At 37.2% G+C, this 21,213-nt stretch overlaps 1 protein-coding gene across 2 annotated transcripts in view; it reads right to left on the bottom strand.

Moving 5' to 3' along the window:
• CRYBG3 (crystallin beta-gamma domain containing 3) overlaps positions 1–21,213 on the bottom strand; it is a 134,769-nt gene that overhangs the window by 68,863 nt on the left and 44,693 nt on the right. For both annotated transcript variants that reach the window (XM_039480486.2, XM_074389183.1), the window contains 3 exons: positions 17,799–18,229; positions 1,738–7,870; positions 299–343 (listed from right to left, as the gene is read on the bottom strand). In XM_039480486.2, coding sequence (XP_039336420.2) covers positions 299–343; positions 1,738–7,870; positions 17,799–18,229 — 6,609 coding nt within the window. The remainder of the gene's footprint in view (positions 1–298; positions 344–1,737; positions 7,871–17,798; positions 18,230–21,213) is intronic.

The following is a 21,213-nucleotide window of genomic DNA, read 5'->3' as shown; positions in this document are numbered from 1 at the left end:
GGTCAGGAGACAGAGACCATTCTGGCTAACACCGTGAAACCCCGTCCTACTAAAAATCTTTAAAAATTAGCCAGGTGTGGCGGGGCGCACCTGTAGTCCCAGCTACGTGGGGGGCTGAGGCAGGAGAATTACTTTGAACCTGGGAGGCAGAGGTTGCAGCGAGCTGAGATTGCACCATTGCACTGAAGCCTGGGCGACAGAGCAAGACACCATCTCAAAAAAAAAAAGTATTTATATTAAATTCCTCAAGCCTAAAAGTTACCTAATCTTTATCTTAGTTTGAGAAAATTACGCTTACCTTCCCAGGTCTTGGGTTACATCTCAGAGTTTGTTTGTCAACATTCTGAAATAATAGAAGTGGAAACGTAAGCTTTTAGAAACATCGGTGAAAAGATGAATAATTCATTTTCTTAACAGTCATGTATGGAATTTATCACATATTTAGTTAGTGACCATTATGAGTGAAGTGCTTCTCTAGACACAAGGGATATAAACACAGATATACAGGAAATTAACATGTTGTCTCTGCCCTCAAGATTACACAGCTTAGAATGGGTAAACAGATAATCACATACATATAACTCTTCTAAGCAGGGGACTAAGTTAAATCCACAGGTAAAACACAAGTAAAACACAAGGTTATGGAAATGGCACCGGCATCGACGTGCGGGCACAGAGAGGTTCGAAGAGGCTTTTCCGAGGAAGCATTATTAAGAGACCTTGAAAAACAACATTTCAGTGAGGGAAAATGTGGCAGGTTGTGATGAGATAGTGAAGAAAGAAATTGTAGGAACAGAATCATACTGGGGAAAAGTATATTGGTAGGAAACACAGAGTGTGTACCCAGAGTGTGGGGAGACAAGGTTGGCCAAAACAGTATTTGGGGGCCTTCCATAATGCAGAGTTAAATCACTTTCCACTGGATTTGGTAGGCAATGGAGAACCATGAAAGAAACATTCTTCAAATCCCATCATTCCTTTCAAAATGACTTTGCTTTGCAAGGTTTGGTTGGCCTTCAAGTATTACTGTTTGCCATGAAGTCTGTTTAAGGTAAAAACGCAGGCCTTGGACATCCTGTATCTTTATCTTGAAAGTACCATGATCTTGAGAATGCCAGAAAGGAAAGTCCCATATATTTAATAAATATTCTACATTGAACATTTAAATATTTCCAAATCAAAGAAAAACGCAATTGAATTTCAAAACATTTTGAATTTCAGCTATAATGTTTTCAGTTCTTTTTGTTTGATTTAGGTTGCTCATTGCCCTGCCTTGCATGAACAACAATGCGAGTTGTTGTAGTGACAGGCTGCTGCCGAGCACTTAAAAATTTTACTCAACAGAAAGATTTTTGATGAGACTAGTAAGCTAAATGCAAAGTGACAATTTTGCCACATAGAGTACCTTGAGAAATTTATGGTGTCACCTAATTTAGTTTGAAAAATATTAGCAAAAGACTTCAAAATAACCTTTCTCCGGTATTATGCTTTTAAAATTCTGACCAAGCAATTTTGTTTTCTAAATAGTCCAGCTAAAATACATGAGTGATGATGTATTTCAACCAAAGAATAAATCTGATACATTATGATGTATTTCAACCAAAGAATAAATCTGACACTTTTATGAAACAAACTTTATACAACCTCTACAACCTCAAAACACTGACTTTCTTAATAAGCCTTTAGATAGCTTCATGATCCAAAGCTTTAATAATTATTATAAACAAAATCACTTACCTCTATGAATGGGCTCAATCTGCCTGGACTGTCTTGAACACGGAAATGCTTTGACACGGGTTCCTGGAAAATCCCACCAAATCTGGCTCCTTTTTCTGAGGAAGTCTGCAGATACTGATTATAAGCACTCTTTAAAGAAGAATGTAGTTTAGAAGTAAGGTCAGATTTCTGAAGGAATGAGGTCTTTTCTGGCCACAGACCAACTTGCAGATTGGAGGTAGTAGGTTCATTTGGCAACACATATGAATTTTTAGAAATTCGAATGCTTTCCTGGTCATCAGGGTAAAATGTGATGGAAGGATCTGGCAACTGGAAGGTAACATGCTCTCTCCTTCCCGCCCTCAAATCTCCTTTATCCAATGCTGCTGCTTCCTCCTCTTCCTCCTCCTCCTCAGCTGTCTCTCGGTCATCTTCGTCAAAGTTCATCTTTAAACGCTCTGACACTGACTGGAGAAGGGATAACACAGACGAGGACTGGTTTTCACTCTCTCTTGATTTCCTGGGGCCATGGTGACCAGGTGAAACCTCACTGGAGAGAATGTCCTCCTGTGAACTGTCATCCTCATAGATGGGAGACAAAGCTAAAGGATAAATTTTGTACCTTTTGGCCTCCACTGATAAGAACATTTCTGAACTGTCACTATCAAATGTCTCACCTAATTTAGTCCCTTTTTCAAAGTGGTGCACAAGGTCAGTTCTACTCTCAGACCTTTCGCATGCCAGAACAGGGATGCTGTCGGGGGATGTATCAGGGAACAAGACAGGCTGTGCTCGTCTCGCTTCTGCGGAAGCATACGTGTCCTCCTCTTGAAGCGGCTCTTCATATAATATAGTAAAGGAAGAACTTTCTTGCTCATCTTGAGAAACAAAAGCTAAATTATATTTTTCACCACTGAAATCTGGCTCTCTCCTCTTGTCATATATTCCAGTAAGAGACATTCTTTTGTCTAGCCTTCCTAGGGTATCCCCAGGCTGAAAATCTGGCATTGGTGGGGCTGGGTAGCCCTCATAATCCTTACTTAATGTAGGTGATTCATAGCCCCTGAAATGTGAAGCAAGTCTATTTTCATGTGCTATCAAGCCTTCTTTTATTTCAGTAGGCTCTTGCTTTGTTTCTCCAACACTTCCTTCCGCATACTCTTGTGGTGGTGTACTTTCAAATGCAGGAGGCATGGCCTCCACTTGTGTAATGGTCAATCCCAGTCCTGTTCCATGTATTTTCTCAATGTCTACCACTGTGGGTAACACTTGGTATTTCTCAATATTCTCACCATCATCTTCTGGGGATGTTTTTGCCGTTTCTCTCACAGAGGGTATGGACACAGTTGTTCCAGTAGTCTCTTTAACCTCTCTCTTGCATGCTTTTTCCATTTCTAAGGGGACAGGTGTTACCTTGTGTGCCTCCTTCACTTTTAACACACACGGTACTATTTCAGTATTCTTAACGACCTCTTCAGCGGTCTTTGGATACGTAGCTTCCGTTTCCAACATAGGTCTGTCGGTGTTACTGGTAATCCCTTTGGCGTTTTGGGGGTAAGTATTTGCTATTTCTAATGCAATGGGCATTTCTAACCTCACAGGCATCACGTCGGCCTTTGCAATATCCCCTTCAGCATCCTTCTGGCAAGCATTTTCTATTGCTAATGTAACGGTTATCACTTTAGCCTTTTCACTAATCCCTTCACCATCTTTTTGGTAGACATTTTCCACTTCAGACATGGACACCGCCCCAGTCTTGCCAATATCCCCTTCAGCGTGCGTTTGGTAAGTATTTTCCGTGTCTATTGTAACAGGTGTCATCTCGGTCTTTACAACATCACCTTCAGCATCCTTTTGGTGGATTTTTTTCACTTCTGGCATAATAGGTATCACCTCAGTTTTGCCCAAAGCCCCTTCAGTATCCTTCATCATGTAAGCTTTCTCCTTTCCTAAAATGACAGGTGATCCCTCGGTTTTTCCAATACACCTCTCTGCATCCGTTTGGTATACTTCTCCCATTTTAAAAACATTAGCTTTTGGCTCAGTTTTTGTGACATCCAGTGCAGCATCCATTTTATGCGTTCTTCCCATTTCTAACATAGCAGGGACTGCCTCATACTTCACAATATTCAATTCAGCATCCTTTTTGTTTGCTTTCCCCGTTTCTAACATGGAAGGCATAAGCTCAATTTTCCCCATATTTATTTCATTATCCTTCTTGTGTATTTTCCCTACTTCTGATGTTGCAAGGGGTGTGTTTTTACTGTGTCCTGGCAAGTTTTTTTCAGATATACATACTAGGCTATCAGACAAACTGCTTTTAGATGTACTAGGTGCATGGATGTCGTCATTCACAAGCGGAGGCCATTTGAAATTTAATACAAGAGAGCTTCCGCCCTCTGTCGCAGTTTCGTTATTATCCACATACTCTCTTTCCATTGTCTCATCATAGTCCTCGCTGCAAAATAAATGTGTTTTTACCCCATCATCTAACTGTTCATGTGACATGTCTTCAGCTAGTAAAACCGTATCTGATTTCTGCCAATTTATACTATCAGACAGTCCAGCTACATTTCCAGAAAATGGGGATTTTTGGTAGAGAACAATTTCTCTTCCCTTAATTGACTCTGTGCCACTAGCTAAGTTACTTATGGAGAATAATTTACTTAATACTTTATTGTCACTAATTTGGGTGCTTTGATTTACTCGCTGTTCTGATACCAAGAACTCTCTAACTACATCATGTGGCTTAACACTACCACTGTTCAGAATTTGTGACGTATTAGCCTGAAGTTCAGAATCACAAGTATCCTCAGTATCTTCAAAAGCATCATTTCTCAATTTTTCTTGAGCTACATAAATAATCTCATTAACTAATTCCCTAGCTTTATCTTCTAACAAACAAGATACATTTATACTATCAGGATCAACAAGAAGGTTCTTCTCACCAACTGCCGGTGAAACACAGGGCTTCTCTTCGACTTCTGACTTGTTTTCCACGCCCTGCTCTTCCAAACTCTCTGTCTGTTGGATCTCTGTTAGTGTCACTTCTGATGGGTTTTTCTCAGAGATGTCTTCTTTCAGGATATCCAGATTCATTATACCTTCTATGGCTATATGCTCCTGGCAGGTACTCACGGTGCGTTTAAATATTAGTTCTTCCCTGACAGAATTAAAAATCTCATCAATCAATGTATTGGCCTTTTTCAGTAAACCACTTTCGACATCTGAAAGTTGGTCACGTGCTCTTCTCCGGGCTTCTATGTGCTCAGTGGAGGCTTCAGAACACTGTTGGTCTGAGCTGTTAACTGACGCTGCAGGCCCAGCAACTGCTCCAGTCTGTGCTTCCGTGGGATTGTCATATTGGGCAGCGGTTAGGAAATCAGGAGATATCTTCCCAGTATAAATCCCCGAATGTTCCTGAATCGCGGTCGCTTCTGCCCAAATTGAGATAGGTGCTTCAAATTCCAAATGAGCAGAGTTAGGGCACAACAGGTTAGTTAAGGAGGTACCTTCATGTGTGAGATCTTTGGTAACTTGTACAGAATCAAAATTACTTTGTGGCTTATGTGAATTTATTATGCTAACTTCTTCAGGGTAACTAGAGGAAGATAACAGACTATCAATACCACCATTTAAAAAATGAATGTTCTCTTTCTTTCTGCAAGATGAGGATTTCTTTTCTGATCTCAGCACAGAAGGTACATTAAGAAAGCTTGAGTCTTCAGATGCAGAAACATTTTTTTCCAAGCTGGTATCAGAATCGAGAAAAGGTGAATTAACTTTTGTGCTGCCAGTTTCTTGGAATTTAGGGGAAATATTAGTTAAGTTGAGTTCTGCCATTTCTGAGTGACCAGAAATCTTTTTAGTCCCACAAATATCCAAAGATTGATGAATCATACAAGTGCTAGCTTCACAATTCTTTACCATCTGCCTACTGACTTTCTCATCATGAACAGGTGGTAAAATCCCAGATACATTACTTTTGAGAAGAGCAGGAGGAGAGCCTAAGGCATCAACCTCTGTTTCTCGTATATCTTCATATTTGGAGGCAGCAGGAGAAAGCTCCACTTGGCATTTCTCTTTAAGGCCAGCATCTAAACACTTCTCTTCAATCTCATTATGACTAACTGATTGAAAACTTTCGTCTTGTTTAACTTCTAGAGATGTTAATTCTGATAAAATAGGCTTTTCTGGCACATGGGTAATTCTCAATAGAAAAGAAGACATTTTATCCTGAGAAATGTCTCTTGACTCTGCTTGTGAAAGAGATATTTTAGACGATACAGTTTTTCCTTTTCCAGAATGTGACTCAACAAGAACATTGTTCTGATCATCAATTTCAGCTTTTGATGCAATTTTAGCAACGTTATCAGTTTTGGCTTCCAAGGAAAGAGAATGAGACTTCTCTGTTATGGTTGTATTTGCTTTTGTGTTTGAGGACATTAACTCTACTCTGTTAGGGTCTTGAGATAAAATGGAACTGCAGTCCTTAGAGAGGCTTCCAGAGTCAAAGCTCAACAGCTCCATCCCAGTTAAGTCAGGGCTACTGGCTTCAGAACTTGGAAGAACCTGCCATTTTTCACTATTAGAAAGAACTTCCTTGGATTCAAAATTTGCAAATGTATATTCAAGGCCAAAGGAAGGGGGAGGACTCTTCCTGCCTACAGCCTCAACAGGATTTTTCACATTTTCTTCTTTACATTTATTAGGCTGATCGGAAATACCAATGATGTTGACATTCCCAGTTTCAATGGGCACAAGAGAAGCCTCGCTCATTAAATCAGGAATATCCAACATGTTCAGCATCTCATCTCCAGAAACAAAGGCAGGAAGTGAAATATTGGAATTTAGATTTTTACAGTCAAGGCTAAGAGATGTTTTAGCATCAGGTGATACTTTGGCTTGCTGAGGACTCTTCGAGTCAAGAGGAGTTTCTGAAATGTGACTTCTATTAAGTTCAAATTTCAACTCAGATGCATTTTTATTTCCTAAGCGTGCTGCAACTGCTGATTCACTGATGTAATTTACAGAAGCAAGGTCTTTTTTATTCATTCTAGTATAAGGAATTTTACCACGTGACCTAAAATCAAGCTTTTTGGCTTCAGTTTCAAAGAACTGGTCAGTATCTTTGGGTAATGACTCAATTTTATCTACTGGAGCTTTTAAATGAGTTGAAGCTATGGGTTCACCAGCTGAGGCACTTTCTGTTTCTTGCCTGATTTCTCTAACAGCCACATTTTTCTGTGAGTCTTGGGCAGATAACCCCTTTCCTTCATTTACAAATTCTGTGTCTGTCACAGCATGTCTCTGAAGAGCAATGATATTGGTGTGAGTGGCAGCTTGCTTTGATGAGTTATCTACGGGCTGCTTGTCAGAACAGTCACGCTCTGGCAACTGCAGATCTTCATGCCTAATTGATTTATTTGGACTTGGCAAATATGTACTTTCCTGTTCAGCAGTGTCACTCCCATCAGATTTACTACAAGAGAAATCAGAAATAGCGGGGCCCTGGGGCTCAACAAGCTCTTCTCCTTGCACCAATGTCCTATTACTCATCACAGAGCTGTTTTCTTTTATTGTATTTTCTGTTGTAGTTACTCTCTGAAAATCTGGGCTGCAAGGGACTTTGCTACTGTTACTTCCTGTAAACAGTGCTGAACATACCAAATTTCTGTTAGTCTGAGAAACTGGTTCACAACTTAAATGGTGCTGTGAGTCAGATTCTCCATCATAGCTGGAGCTCGTCAGAGAAGAAGGGGGTGACCGATTTCTCTCAGTATCCCTCCACGCATTTTTATTTAAAAGATTATTGGACGAGGAAACAGTCTGCAGTTCTGGGTTATTTGTCAAAGAACTGTCTGTATTGAGACTTGTTTCGCTACAATCAGAGTCTTCTAATGGGCCTTCAAGCAGATTTCCATTCATAGATGAGTCTGTACTAGCCGATGACAACACTGGCAGTACCCCAGCCTCGATCTCACTTCCAGGGTCAATGTGCGTGTTTGTACTAGAGTCAGAACTTTCATTTTCTCTGTCCAAGGTATTCACAGTTGCCAAGCCCATCTGGTGCCTTAAATGTTTCCTAATGTGTCTTGGGCCTCGATACGTTGCATATGTTACTGAAGGTTTCTCTGGTTTACCATCGATTTGTCTGTAAAAAGAGAGCATGAAGAGTATCAAGAAATATAATAATACTTCATACTAATCCCAGCAACTGTGGTAAAAGTACATCTTTTAAACGCTACTTCATTTAATATGTAACAATTTGGGGAGTGAATCCTAGAATGCTTTAAACTTATCTTTATTAAAAATAATAAGAATTTAACAAGCAGCACCTGAATGTCAGTGCAGCATGAAGAATGTCTCAGCTCCTTAGAACTGCTCCTGCTTACCTGATTACATACACGCCTCTGACTGTGGTTCAAAGAATATGGCCTGATGAGTCCAAGCCTTGGGTTCCAGTTCTACCTCAAAGCAGTATCTGACTCTAAGTAACCAGATGGACTTTGGGCCTCATATTACTACCAGTTTATGGATACGTCACTGATTTCTCCACCACATTAAAGCATCATTATAATCTTCTATTCCTTTACTCTGAGAGGCGAATTTGAACAGCAATGTTTAGCATGTTAAGTTGGAAACGTTTTAAAGAAAAACAGATGGCAAGATACCTAGACCATAGTAAGCACGCATTTTGTCAATAAATGACAAAACTGCATTAAAATTCTCTGTGTTCAGTTCTTCGAATATTCAATTAGTGTAGTGAGTATTAAACTGCTTGGACAAATGCAAAAATCAAAACAGATGTCTAGAGAACCAACCAACCCCAGTAGAAAGATCCCGATCCTCTCAGCACCCAGTTTCCTTTGGAGAATCTACTTCTGGGAGTTCTCACACTGTGCCATACCATCTTGTAGCCAAGTACACACACTGTTCTCTGCCCTTAATGCCAGAATCAGTAGGAAACTCTAATGTCCTCTAAGACTCAGCACACAAATCATGTCCACTGCAAACCTATCCCTCTACTACTAAGATGGACACTTAGTCTTTGATCTGTGGATGCACAGAGTACATTTGCCACATTAAGCATAAAGATCTGTGCACTTATTTATCTTCTCCACTAGCCTGGTGGCTATTTGAGGGAAGGTACTGGGTCTTAATCATCTTTCTAAGTGCCCCACACAAGATCTGGCAAATTGCATATGCTTAACACCTTCTCGTGAATTAATGAATAAGTAAAGCAATGATGCTTAGTGCTAAGAAATCTATTTCAAACTAATGTCTTAATTCTTATGTGATCATCAAAATGTTTTAAATTTTGAACTCTAATTACCTTTCAGTTTCCTGACTATAAAGTTATGGCATGTACTTGTATGCTCATTGTAGCACTATCCACAATAGCAAAACTATGAAACCAACCTAACTGCACCAATGATAGACTACATAAAGCAAATGTGGTACATAGATGCCATCAAGTACTACGGAGCCACAAAAAAGAAGAAAATCATGTCCTTTACAGCAACGTGAGTGCAGGTGGAAGCCATGATCCTAAGTGAATTAATGTAGGAACACCAAATCCCGCATGTTCTTACATTTAACTGGAAGATAAACGTTGAGTACAAATGGACCCAAAGAAGGAACAATAAACACTGGGGCCTACTGGAGTGGTGAGGGTAGGAAGAGGGTGAGGACTGAAATACTACCTGCCAGGTATCATGTCCATTACCTGGATGATGAAAGAATCTGCACACCAAAGCCTCACAACATGCACATTATCCATGTAACAGACCTGCAGATGCATCCCTTACTTTAACAGTTGAAATTATTATTTTTTAAGTATGGTAGAAAAATCTGATATGTGTTCTACTTGATTTTTTCTGATTAGACATATGATTAACCAAAATATTACTATGAAATACATATAAATACATTTTAAAATTCAGTTATCAGTATTCCAATAGCTAAAAAATACATTTTATTGACAACTTTAAAGCAGTTACATTAAGAATTCTGTCTAATTGATAAAAGAGAAAGTACATCTCTTTTGACATGTGAAAACTTCATCAACTGTGTCTCTTAAACACATCTTGACTTCTAGCTGAAATATTTCATCCTATATATCTCCTGGCCCCTTAAAATACTGACACACCACTATTGTCAAAAACGATGTGAGTTACATTCATTTATCTTCTGTCCATTATAGAGAGTCCATTATTTACTGTCCATTATAGAGCACTAAAGCAGATGCATAAAGAAGAGTTTTATCTTGCAAAAAATGGGTCTTAGTTGCTGCATAAATTTCAGGCTACATCAAGCACTGTTACGAAACAAAATCAAAAGTTGAATGAGACAGCATTATTTGACATTTGGGTCTTTCCTCATTGCGTTTTTTTTTTTTTTTTTTTGAGACGGAGTTTCGCTCTTGTTACCCAGGCTGGAGTGCAATGGTGCGATCTCGGCTCACCGCAACCTCCGCCTCCTGGGTTCAGGCAATTCTCCTGCCTCAGCCTCCTGAGTAGCTGGGATTACACGCACGCGCCACCACGCCCAGCTAATTTTTTGTATTTTTAGTAGAGACGGGGTTTCACCATGTTGACCAGGATGGTCTCGATCTCTTGACCTTGGGATCCACCCGCCTCAGCCTCCCAAAGTGCTGGGATTACAGGCTTGAGCCACCGCGCCCGGCCCTCATTTTTATTTTTAAAAAATCTAATCCTTATGAAGACACAGCCCAATGCATTGTTTTTATTAATCTATGTAAGCCTCTTACACAAAACCAACTATGACATAAATAATAAAAATGTGATGGTAACTTCTATGTGTAAAAAAACTAAGTACAAAATTGTGTTCTTACCTATGAATCTTCCTATTGTTATATGCAATATAAAAAAAAGTTTTGTACCATTTTCTGTTTCATAATGTAGTGAAACTTCATACCAATTTAAATGATGTATCATGTTTTACTCAAAGTAAGCTCTATGATAATAGGATCATTAAACACTTAATTTGTAACTACCAACACAATCCCAAAAGTTAAATGAATGAATGGTGAATATATAAATAAAACAATGAAATAAAAATGTTGGATAAGGCAACCAGTCCCTGAAAACATGTAAGAAGAAAAAAATAGGTAAATGAATGCTATTACTAAAATACCGTATCAAAATATATAAGTTATTCAGAAAATACAAAAGCCTTTCAGAACAACATATGAAGATACAGAAGCCTGAATAAATGACAGGTTTTTTTCTCCAAAAGTTTTAACATTTCATACCTAAAACCTACTGTTAACAGACTGCAATGTTTCTTTTTGCAAAAGATCACAAAAATAATTCTGAAGAAATAAATACCAAGAAACGCTCATGGTCAATGGAAATAAGAGATAAGGATCAGAAATTTATTCTAATGTAGTAAACGTAGGTCCTCTTACTACCAACTCTGTCTTAGCCAAATGTCAAAAGCGTTTTATCCTGCTTCAATGCAACTTTTGATCTAAAAGGACTTCAAACAGACTACAGAGAAGTCCAGTAAACTTCAACTCACTATAGTAATAATACCTTTTGGTATTGGGGTCTTTTGCAGGGTAGGTGGTGGGAATCACTGTTTTATATTTTTTAAAGCTTTCTAATTTCAACAAAGTTGATTAAGTTAATTTATATTACTTTACATGTTTAAATTTCTAACTAACATGCAGCACCGGAAGTGGAAATATTATATACTTGTCATTAACATATACATTCTTTAGACTAAACAACTACATTATATTTAAAGAATGGGAAATCAAAGTTACAAGTTCAGCTTCATATATTACAGTCAGTCCCTTCAGGTACTAATGAGCTACACTCCTCTGCCTTTTTTTTTAAGTCCCCATTTTTAAAAGGTTAAGTCATGCCACAATTATTTTTTAGATCGTTCTTTCATGGAGTGTAGTTGAGTCCACACAATTAAATAATAAGAACATGAAGTTGTCCTTTAACTTTTAATTTTTCCTGAGTAAACAGAAATGCCAAAAAGCCTATAGCTAAAAATAAGCTGAAGATGGAAAACTACAAATTACAAAACTTTTTTCCACATTGTATTTAACAGTAGGAGGATTCATACGTAAGGATAGAATTTTGTACTTAGTTTTCTTTCATAAGGAAGTTACCATTGCATTTTTATTATGTATTTATATCATTTGTAGTTTCACAAGCTAAACAGAGAAAAGGGAGTATCACTTCATGCATGCTGTAATTATACCTATGCTCCACAGCTTATGCTACATACCAAAGGGACATAATCCCAAGAATAGTAAGAAAAAAAGTAAAATATCTAAAAATTTCAAATACTTAGGGAAGTGGGTATACATGTTGAAAATCTGAAAAGGATTTACAGATTTTAGTCCAATACATAATTACTCATTATGTGAGGGTTTATTTAGCCTTTCAGTAATACATACAGCTATGATCTATGCTAGATAAATTTGATACACTTGACACTACAAAGGTCAATCAAAGGCATGTATCATTCTTCAAGGAAAATTTCATAATAGCAGCCTGAAAGTAATAGCTAGACTTACAGTAAAAGTACCTAATTCACTTTTAGGAAAATATGACTAAGCTACTTCTTTTTTTATTTTTTTGAGACGGAGTCTTGTTCTGTCACCCAGGCTGGGGTGCAGTGGCACAATCTCCGCTCATTGCAACCTTCACCTCCCAGGTTCAAGTGATTCTCCTGCCTGAGCCTCCTGAGTAGCTGGTATTACAGGTACGCACCACCACACCTGACTAATTTTTTATGTTTTTGGTAGAGACGGGGTTTCACCATGTTAGCCAGTCTGGTTTTGAACACCTGACCTCAAGTGATCTGCTCGCCTTGGCCTCACAAAGTGCTATGATTATAGGCATGAACCACCAAATCGGGCCGACTAAGCTACATTTTTTTAACAGTAAGATTTATTTCCTTTTAAATTACAAGGAATATCTTTTTGCATAATAGAAAAAGCTTTTTAGCCTTTCTATGGAAAGAAAAGCTGCAAATCCAGCAAATTTAAAAAAAATCAGAAGATAGCTTTCAGAGAAGAGTTCTTCATTATGCATATGTCCCTGTGAAAAACAGAAATAGAACTTAAAAAAAAATTAACCCAACAATAAAATAGCTTCCTATGTAAACTACATCAGAAACATGAATTAATAGGCAGAAAACAATCTAAAAAGGTTGCCAAACAGGTTTCATAAAGGTCTTACGGATATTAAAAATAAAATTTGTACAGTCAGTTATATAAAGAAACAATGACAAAACTATTAAGTGAAGATCAAATCACTTACATTGACTTTTCGTGAGGATTTTTTTTTTTAATTCACTTTACATAATAGGTACAGGCTGAACGTTCCTAATCTGAAAATCTGAAATCCAAAATGCTCCAAAATCCAAAACATTTTGAGCACCAACATGATATCACAAATGGAAAATCTATCTTTTTTTTCTTCTTTCCAATGTTTATTTTAGGTTCAAGGAGTACATGTGTGGGTTTGTCAAATGGGTAAACTGCATGTGACAAGGGTTTCATGTGCAGATAATTTTGTCACCCAGAAAATCAGCATATGACCCAATGGGTAGTTTTCTGATCCTGATCCTCTTCCCGTCCTCAAACAGGCCTCGGTGTCTATTGCTCCGTTCTCTGTGTCCACACGTATTCAATGTTTAGCTCCCACAGAGAAGTAAGGACATGCAGTATTTGGTTCTTCTGTTCCTGCATTAACCCATTTATGCTGGAGTCTGCAATTTTTCCAGTGTGAAAAAATCAGACCTTGGCAATGACCCTGAGCAGTAGGATATAAAGAATTCTCACATGCTTAGCGTTCCAATAATGAAACACTAGGCACAAAGGAGTTAATTCGATTAGACAATGGACTCTCACTTTGTCTATGTTGCTACAAAGAACATGATTTAATTCTTTTTAATGGCTGTGTACTACTCCATGGTGTTTATGTACCACATTTTCTTTATCCAGTCCACCACTGATGGGCATCTAGGTTGATTTCATGTCTTTCCCATTGTGAATATTGCTGCACTGAACAGACAAATGCATGTGTCTTTATGGTAGAATGATTTATATCCCTTTGGTTATATACCTAATAATGAGATTGCTGGGACAAATGGTAATCTAAGTTTTTTGAGGAATGGCCACACTGCTTAACACAATGGCTGACTGAGTTTACACTCCAACCAGCAGTGCATAAGGGTTCCCTTCTCTCCACAACCTTACCAGCATGTTGTTTTTTGATGTTTTGATTAACAGCCATTCCAACTGGTGTGAGATAATATCTTACTGTGGTTTTGATTTGCATTTCTCTAATTATTAGTAATACTGAACATTTTTTCTTATGCTGTTTGGCGAAGTGTGTGTCTTCTTTTGAGAAGTGTTTGTTTACGTCCTTTTGATAACTGCCAGCCATATGCAGAAGACTGAAACTGGACCCCTACCTTTCTTTCACCATATACAAAAATCAACTCAAGATGGACTAAAGACTTAAATATAAAACCTAAAATTACAAAAACCCTGGAATAAAACCTTGGAACTACCATACTGGACACCTGCCTTGGCAAAGCCTTCATGACAGACTTCAAAAGCAATTGCAACAACAACAACAAAAATGACAAGTGGTACCTAATTAAACTAAAGAGCTTCTGCACTGCAAAAGAAACTATCCACAGAGTAAACAGAACCTACAGAATGTGAGAAAATATTTGCAAAATATACATTTGACAGAGGTCTCATATCCAGAATCTATAACTCAAACAAAGCAACAAGCATCTTTGCTTTCTGATGGTTCAACGTACACAACTTTGTTTCATGCCCCAAATCATTTAAATTACTGTGGTTCCCTATAATAATTCAGGCTATGTGTATAAGATGTAAATGAAACATAAATGAATTTCGTGTTCAGACTTAGCTCCCATCCTCAAGATATCTCATTATATCTATGCAAACATCCCCCCCAAAAGTCTAAAATCTGAAAAAAAATAAAAAACCTGACGCATTTCTGGTCCCAAGCATTTTAGGTAATGGATACCTAACTTGCAATAAGTTGTCTAAATTCTAAAAACTGTAGTAATGGTAATAAGAAAAATTATGTTTGATTACAGTATAGTCTGCTATACAGTATAGGATATTTTATTATCTTGTTTAAGCTATTAACCTTTTATAATACACCTTGATTCACTTTTTTTTTTAAAGTAGGAACATTCATCCATGAGAAAGGCAATGAAAAAATTTAAGTTAATTCATTCCTCCTTATATTAAAAAATGGAAATGTTTTTATGTGACATTGAAATCTCGTAACTGCAAAAGTATAGGCTCTTTTATTTTTTAATTTATATGTAATAATTGTATATACTTATGGCATACAGAGTGATATTTTGATACAGGTATATAATATGTAATGATTAATTCAGAGAAATCAGCATATGCATCACCAACATTTACCATTTGTGTTGCGAACATTCAGAGTCTTCTCTACTAGCTGTTTGATAATATATGATCAATTATTAACTATAGTCATGCTATAGTACTACAGAACATTAGAACTTACTCCTTCTATGTAGATCTAGCTATAATTTTATATCCATTAGCCATCCTCTCCTTATAAGCTCTTTATTTTAAATAACATTTTATATTTGAAATATTCTCATGATCATGAATAAAAAACTTAAATATATCATTGCTTTTAATAATTCATATCACAGAGCCAAAAATAACTTTAAAATATAATCCAGATTCTCAAAATTATCATTAATAAATAATTTTCTACATAGATTATAAAATCAGTTGTAAGTTGTAATCCTACTGTCAAAATCAACTATTGCCAAAATGCTATTCACCTCTTAAATTAAAATTCTTAAGCATGTGACAGCTCTCAGGAGGAAGTTACTGAAACTGTAATTCTACGCCTGGTAAACTGTGGGATTTTCAAAGCTAGGCCTAAGGAAACTGGCATCACAGTCAAACTGGCAGTCAGGTGGCTTTTTTCCTTTCCTCCTAAATGAAGGAAAGGAAAAAACATTGGTGAAGACAAAAGAATGGTGAAGGAACACCATTCCTTGTTGAGGAGATTCTGAAGAATTGCCTTAAGCAATTATTCTATTAATAAGGAGAGCTTTAATAACAAGAAATAAGAGCCAAAGTATCCTCCCCACCCCCTTTTTTTAAAAATCAACTAGTACCAAATAGAAAAATCTGACCAAACTAATCAAAATCAAAGGAAAGGAAAAAGTACAAACTCCCCATTCTACCCAATTCCCATAATAGCCTCAAAATTATCACCATTTTAAATTACTTTAAAATGCTAGATGTCAAAAGTGAGCATGCAAAATAGTTATCTAGGGAGGTTGTTAGAATACTGCTGGGCCCCACTCCTGCAGAGATTGTGCTTCAGTGGATCTGATGGATAATGTGCATTTCTAATGAGGTCCCAGGTGAAGCTGCTGCCGTGGCTTCAAGGACCACACTTGGAATCCTATTCACATGCTATGGATGCAGCGCTACTGAGCCACTTTTCTGCTGCTGGACATTGATTTCCATTATAGGAACATGTGTTCCTATAATGTCTGAATGAAAACTGTATATTACCAGAAATGACCCACAAACTTAGGGTTCTTGACATATATTGCCAATTGAATTTCGAAAAAATGCTACCAATTTATACTAAACTCCTAACACTGGATACGAATGCCATATACCCTGTTGGTGAGTTGGTGTCTAAACTGCTTATCAGTTAAAGCATTCTCTTTCATTTTTTTCCTGCATATAATTGTCTCATTTTTCATTTAAATTTATTATTGCTTACGTTATTTGACATAAAAGAGTTTGAAAACTGAGAATAAGTTTTAATCTACTGATCTCTTTCTTGATATCTTCCATTGCTATTATGTTTAGAAAGTCATTTCTCACCAAAATAAAAATGTACAAATGCTGCTTTTACTTTCTATGATTTGTAACATTTGTTACTCCATCTTAATCTACTTTCATACAAAGATGAGGAACACATAGCGCCATCACATTCTAGATATCGTTACATACATGAGAGTCCGTTTCTAGACTGTCTACTCTGTTCCATTTAAATGTCTACCAAATATGACATCAGTATGACATTGTTTCAAATACCACAGCTTTATCAATACATTTTAACTTCTGGTGGAACAAGCCCTGCCACATTATTCTTGATGGACAAACTCTAATCTAGTTTCGCAGAGCCGTAAGATGGGTCTATGCCTGTATCATAAGCTTGCCATGAGGAATTAACAGAAAGCACCTAAATGAAGACACCTGGAAACTAAAAAAGAACTGCATAACTAACTATAAGGTACTACTTACACCTGACCACAGTATTACTGATGGCTTCTTCAAATAATAAATTCTCAAGCAGAGGTATAAGTAAAATCGGTAAAATGGAAGCTTACTAGTTACAAATGAATACTTTTATGTCACACAAATACCAAATGGACACAACCATGTTATAAACATTCCATAGGTACAAAATATTCCTTCTAGCTCATTTGAGAGTAAAAGGAAAAACCAGCTGGTGTGTGTTTGCTAAACAAAAAAGAAAAGGGTAGTAAAGTGCTTCTTCAAGCAAGATTTTAGTTTCTTAGAGCTGTGTAAAGGTTCATAAAGCTAGTTTCATGAATAGAGTCCATTTAATTGCGTTTCTTAACTGCTTTAATTAAATTGTACAGAACAAAGATATTGACAGAATAAGAATACAAACAAGAGGACCATTTCCCCCCGCCAAAATGCACATATTAAATATATTGCCTGTCCAGACACAGGAGGAATTCCAGCAACAGAAAACATTACCATTCAGGGAAAAAATAAATATTTTACTAAGACCAATTTAGCAGGCCCTAGATTACCTTTAATGATTCTCTGTACCATGATTGATTACCTGTATGGTACAGAGAATCATACAATTTTTTACCCAGTAGTAGGGACATTACAGAGTATCTTTTCCAATCCCATCAATTGGATTAAAACTAAAGGTCAAAGCTAGGTCCAAAAAACTCAGTTTTTTTTTGGTTCAATTAAATTTTAAACTTACTTTAGCAAATTAGTGGTTTCTTGTTCACTGTCTTGAGTTGTATCCAAAGAAAAAGCATCTGAGAGTTCGGATGAGTTGGGGTCTTGTTCTTCTATTGGATGTGTCTGGGTTCTCAGGGAGCCACTGAAAATCTCTCTCTCCCTTTTGATCCCTTCTTCATGATGCTCACTGGGATTCTGTAAATTTTTCTCAGTTTTATCATGGTCATCTTTGAAAGAAGACTGCTTAGCTTCTCCTAGAGACGATTTTCCCGAGATATTGAATAAGTTACCAAGAAACTGGAAAAAGCTTTCTTTTGGCTGTCTGTCACTTTCTCCTATTTTGGTATCTGACGTGGAACTGGAAAGATCACATGCCTTTTTGGGATCTTCCTGAATTGGAAAAGTGACTGGCTTCTCAGTATGGTTCCTTTTTTCCTCACTTTGGAGAATCTTTGAAAACAAAACAGACAATAATAAGCATCATTATTTAAATAATAAAGCAGACTGAGAACTATTACAAAACACAGGGTAGACACCAGGGATACATTTGTGAATAAGACTAATGGCTTCCATCCTTTGGGCAGTTCACAATCCACTGAAGAACATTGTAAGCATGACCGTTAAAAATGCTATATGGGAAATGGCATGAGGGAGAAGTACTGCATACATGGGAACCCAGAAGAGGAGTTAACTAGTCCAAACTAAGGTAACTTGGGGAATGCTTCCTAGAGAAAGTGCACTCTTTGAAGGGGACAGAAAAAGTGACTATGTGATGCTTATGCATCTGTGTGTGTGTTTAGTGAGGTGTCAGCTCCTAAGGGAGTTTAATACGACTGGAGGTTAGGATATGAAAATGACAAGAGTGAGAGGTAAATATGTAGAGAGAAGAGACCACAGTAGACCTTATGTGTACTTAAATTCAGCCTTTATTATTACAGAGCTAAGGGAGAGTATTTCAAATACTTGGTACTGTAGATAAGAACACCTCGACAGACCTCATCACTTCCACATTATGTTAACCCATGAAGCTGGCACAATATGTAAAATTATTCAAGATGAGGAAAAGACAGTAACGCGGTACTTCAATTCAGAGAAAGAGCCCACTTGTGGGCCTTCAAGGTAAGATACTAACATTACGTATCAAATCCTGATACATAATGTTAATACAAACCATGGATCGCATCGGGCATTCTTGAAGACAAACACTTCCAGAAGTCCATTTTGCCTGCTCATAATTAAGTTACTGGTAAAACAAACTCACATTAATGCGTACTTTGTGTGAGGAAAAATGGAGCTGCTATATCAAAGAGCATGGTGGCATTCCACTTTGTGCTATTTCCAGATTCTAAAAAGCTTTAGGCCCATGAGCCAACTCACCCTGCCTTCCAAACATGCTCACTCACATCCTTGTAAAAAGAATGCCCACCTTACAGCATCTGTCACCTGTTATGCTCACTAGCCCTTATAAAAGGAAAGCTCAAGTGTGAGCCAGAAAACAATCAGAACACCAAAGCAAAACCACCTTAGGGCACTGTAGGTTCACATGACAATATTTTATGAGAAACTGATCTTCAAGAAGGCAAGAACATCAAAGTTATAATGTTATTTTTTCACCTCATTCCATGTTTTGATCCAAGTTCAAATTAGTATAAAGAAGTATTTAACTGCTAAAAAAGATTCAGCATATGAAAGGTTGAGAATATGTTTAGAACCTATTACCTCAGCAAACTGATTGCAAGCAAATTATCTATATCTATATGCATTTATTTATTTATTTATTTATTTTTTTGAGACAGAGTCTCTCTGTCACCCAGGTTGCAATGCAGTGGTGCGATCTCAGTTCACTGCAACCTCCACTTCCTGGGTTCAGGTGATTCTTCTGCCTTGGCCTCCTGAGTAGCTGGGATTATAGGCATGCGCCACCACACTTGGCTAATTTTGGTATTTTTAGCAGAGACGGGGTTTCACCACGTTGGTCAGGCTGGTCTCAAACTTCTGACCTCGTGATCTGGATTACAGGCGTGAGCTGCCATGCCCAGCTCACAAGGAAACAATATTTTTAAGTTTGTTCCCACCTTCATGTCAAAGGGGATTTCTGAGTAAGCACATGGCATTTTTTGATGTGTTCGGATTTAATATACCTTGTGAGCCTCTACATTTAGAATATCACCAGCTTTCTACAGACACTACAGGCCTCAGGTCTCACCTCTCACCAGTTTCAACTACAATTTAATTCCACTTGTCTCCACTTCACCTGTCCAACCTTCTGCTCATTCTGAGAGTTGACACTATAAGTCACCTGTGCCCTCTACTCATATAAGCAGCATAAACGACCTCTCAGTTTGGCAGCAGAAGATACACTAGCTGACATTTTGAAAATGGTCCTTTATACGAAAGATACATATTTTTTGTTAATAATTTGATTTATAATTTTTAGCCACAGTATTTCTCCCTGGGTCAAAAAGAACACCGGAACATGATAAGAACAGTGTTTAGATCTTTTCTGTAAGTAGTATGAAGTGGCTGCTCATCTTATGTAGCCACTTGAAGAAAGCAAACTACAGGCTGCTCATTAAAATACTCTTAAAATGCTTTAGAAATTTGCAAAAGAGTCTTATATAATCTAGGCAATGGTTTAAAAGAAGAAAAATGAACAAGATCACCATTTTCAACTTCATTAAAATGTCAAAACAGTAACTTTTGTCAAAAAATGTATTTATCTCACTATTACTTCTACTTGCTCATTCCTTTCAAAGTGTAAAAGGTTGCTTTCCAAATGAGAAAGACATATTTTGTGAAATTAATAAAATATTTTACATTTAACCTTTTAAAGTTGTATACGATTTTTTAAAAAAAATCATGTTTCTCCTTCCCCTCAACTGTCTGCTTCCTTGCTATTCCAGAATCCCTGTAAGTTTACTAAAGAGTATTTTTAGTTCCCTTAAATATTTTAGTTGATTAACTTTCCCTCATAATCTTCTGAGAAATGTATATTAGTAGTTAAAACACCTTCAACAAAACAAAAAAAAGTTTCTGCATTTACAAACAAAACCAGAAGAAAAAATACACTGCTATTCAAAGTAAACACCTGCAATAAATTATGTATTTATAGAATTAAAATTTTAAGTTTGTTCCAAAGAAGCTATTCTTCACCCTTGACCTGGACAAGTTCAGCCTGCCTACCGGCCCTCATTATGTGGGCCCTATATCTGTCTGCCAACAAGACTGTCTACCATTACAACAAGGAGTGAGCAGGATGAAAGCACTCAGGACTCAAGCAATCACTAAGAAAATATTCATTCTAGTTGCTCTCCAAGATTTTGGTGTAATATTTATAACATATGAATGCTACTGATGAAGGCATATGAATCTTTGGAATTTTCAATGTTTTTCCTTCATGTTCAATATGTTGTAACATAGTACCCTTAGTCCAA

Source organism: Saimiri boliviensis, chromosome 18 (assembly GCF_048565385.1).
Source record: "Saimiri boliviensis isolate mSaiBol1 chromosome 18, mSaiBol1.pri, whole genome shotgun sequence".
In the NCBI taxonomy this organism is placed as follows: domain Eukaryota; kingdom Metazoa; phylum Chordata; class Mammalia; order Primates; family Cebidae; genus Saimiri; species Saimiri boliviensis.
The sequence above is the reverse complement of the archived record's forward strand: the minus strand, read 5'-3'. Positions and strand labels throughout refer to the sequence as shown.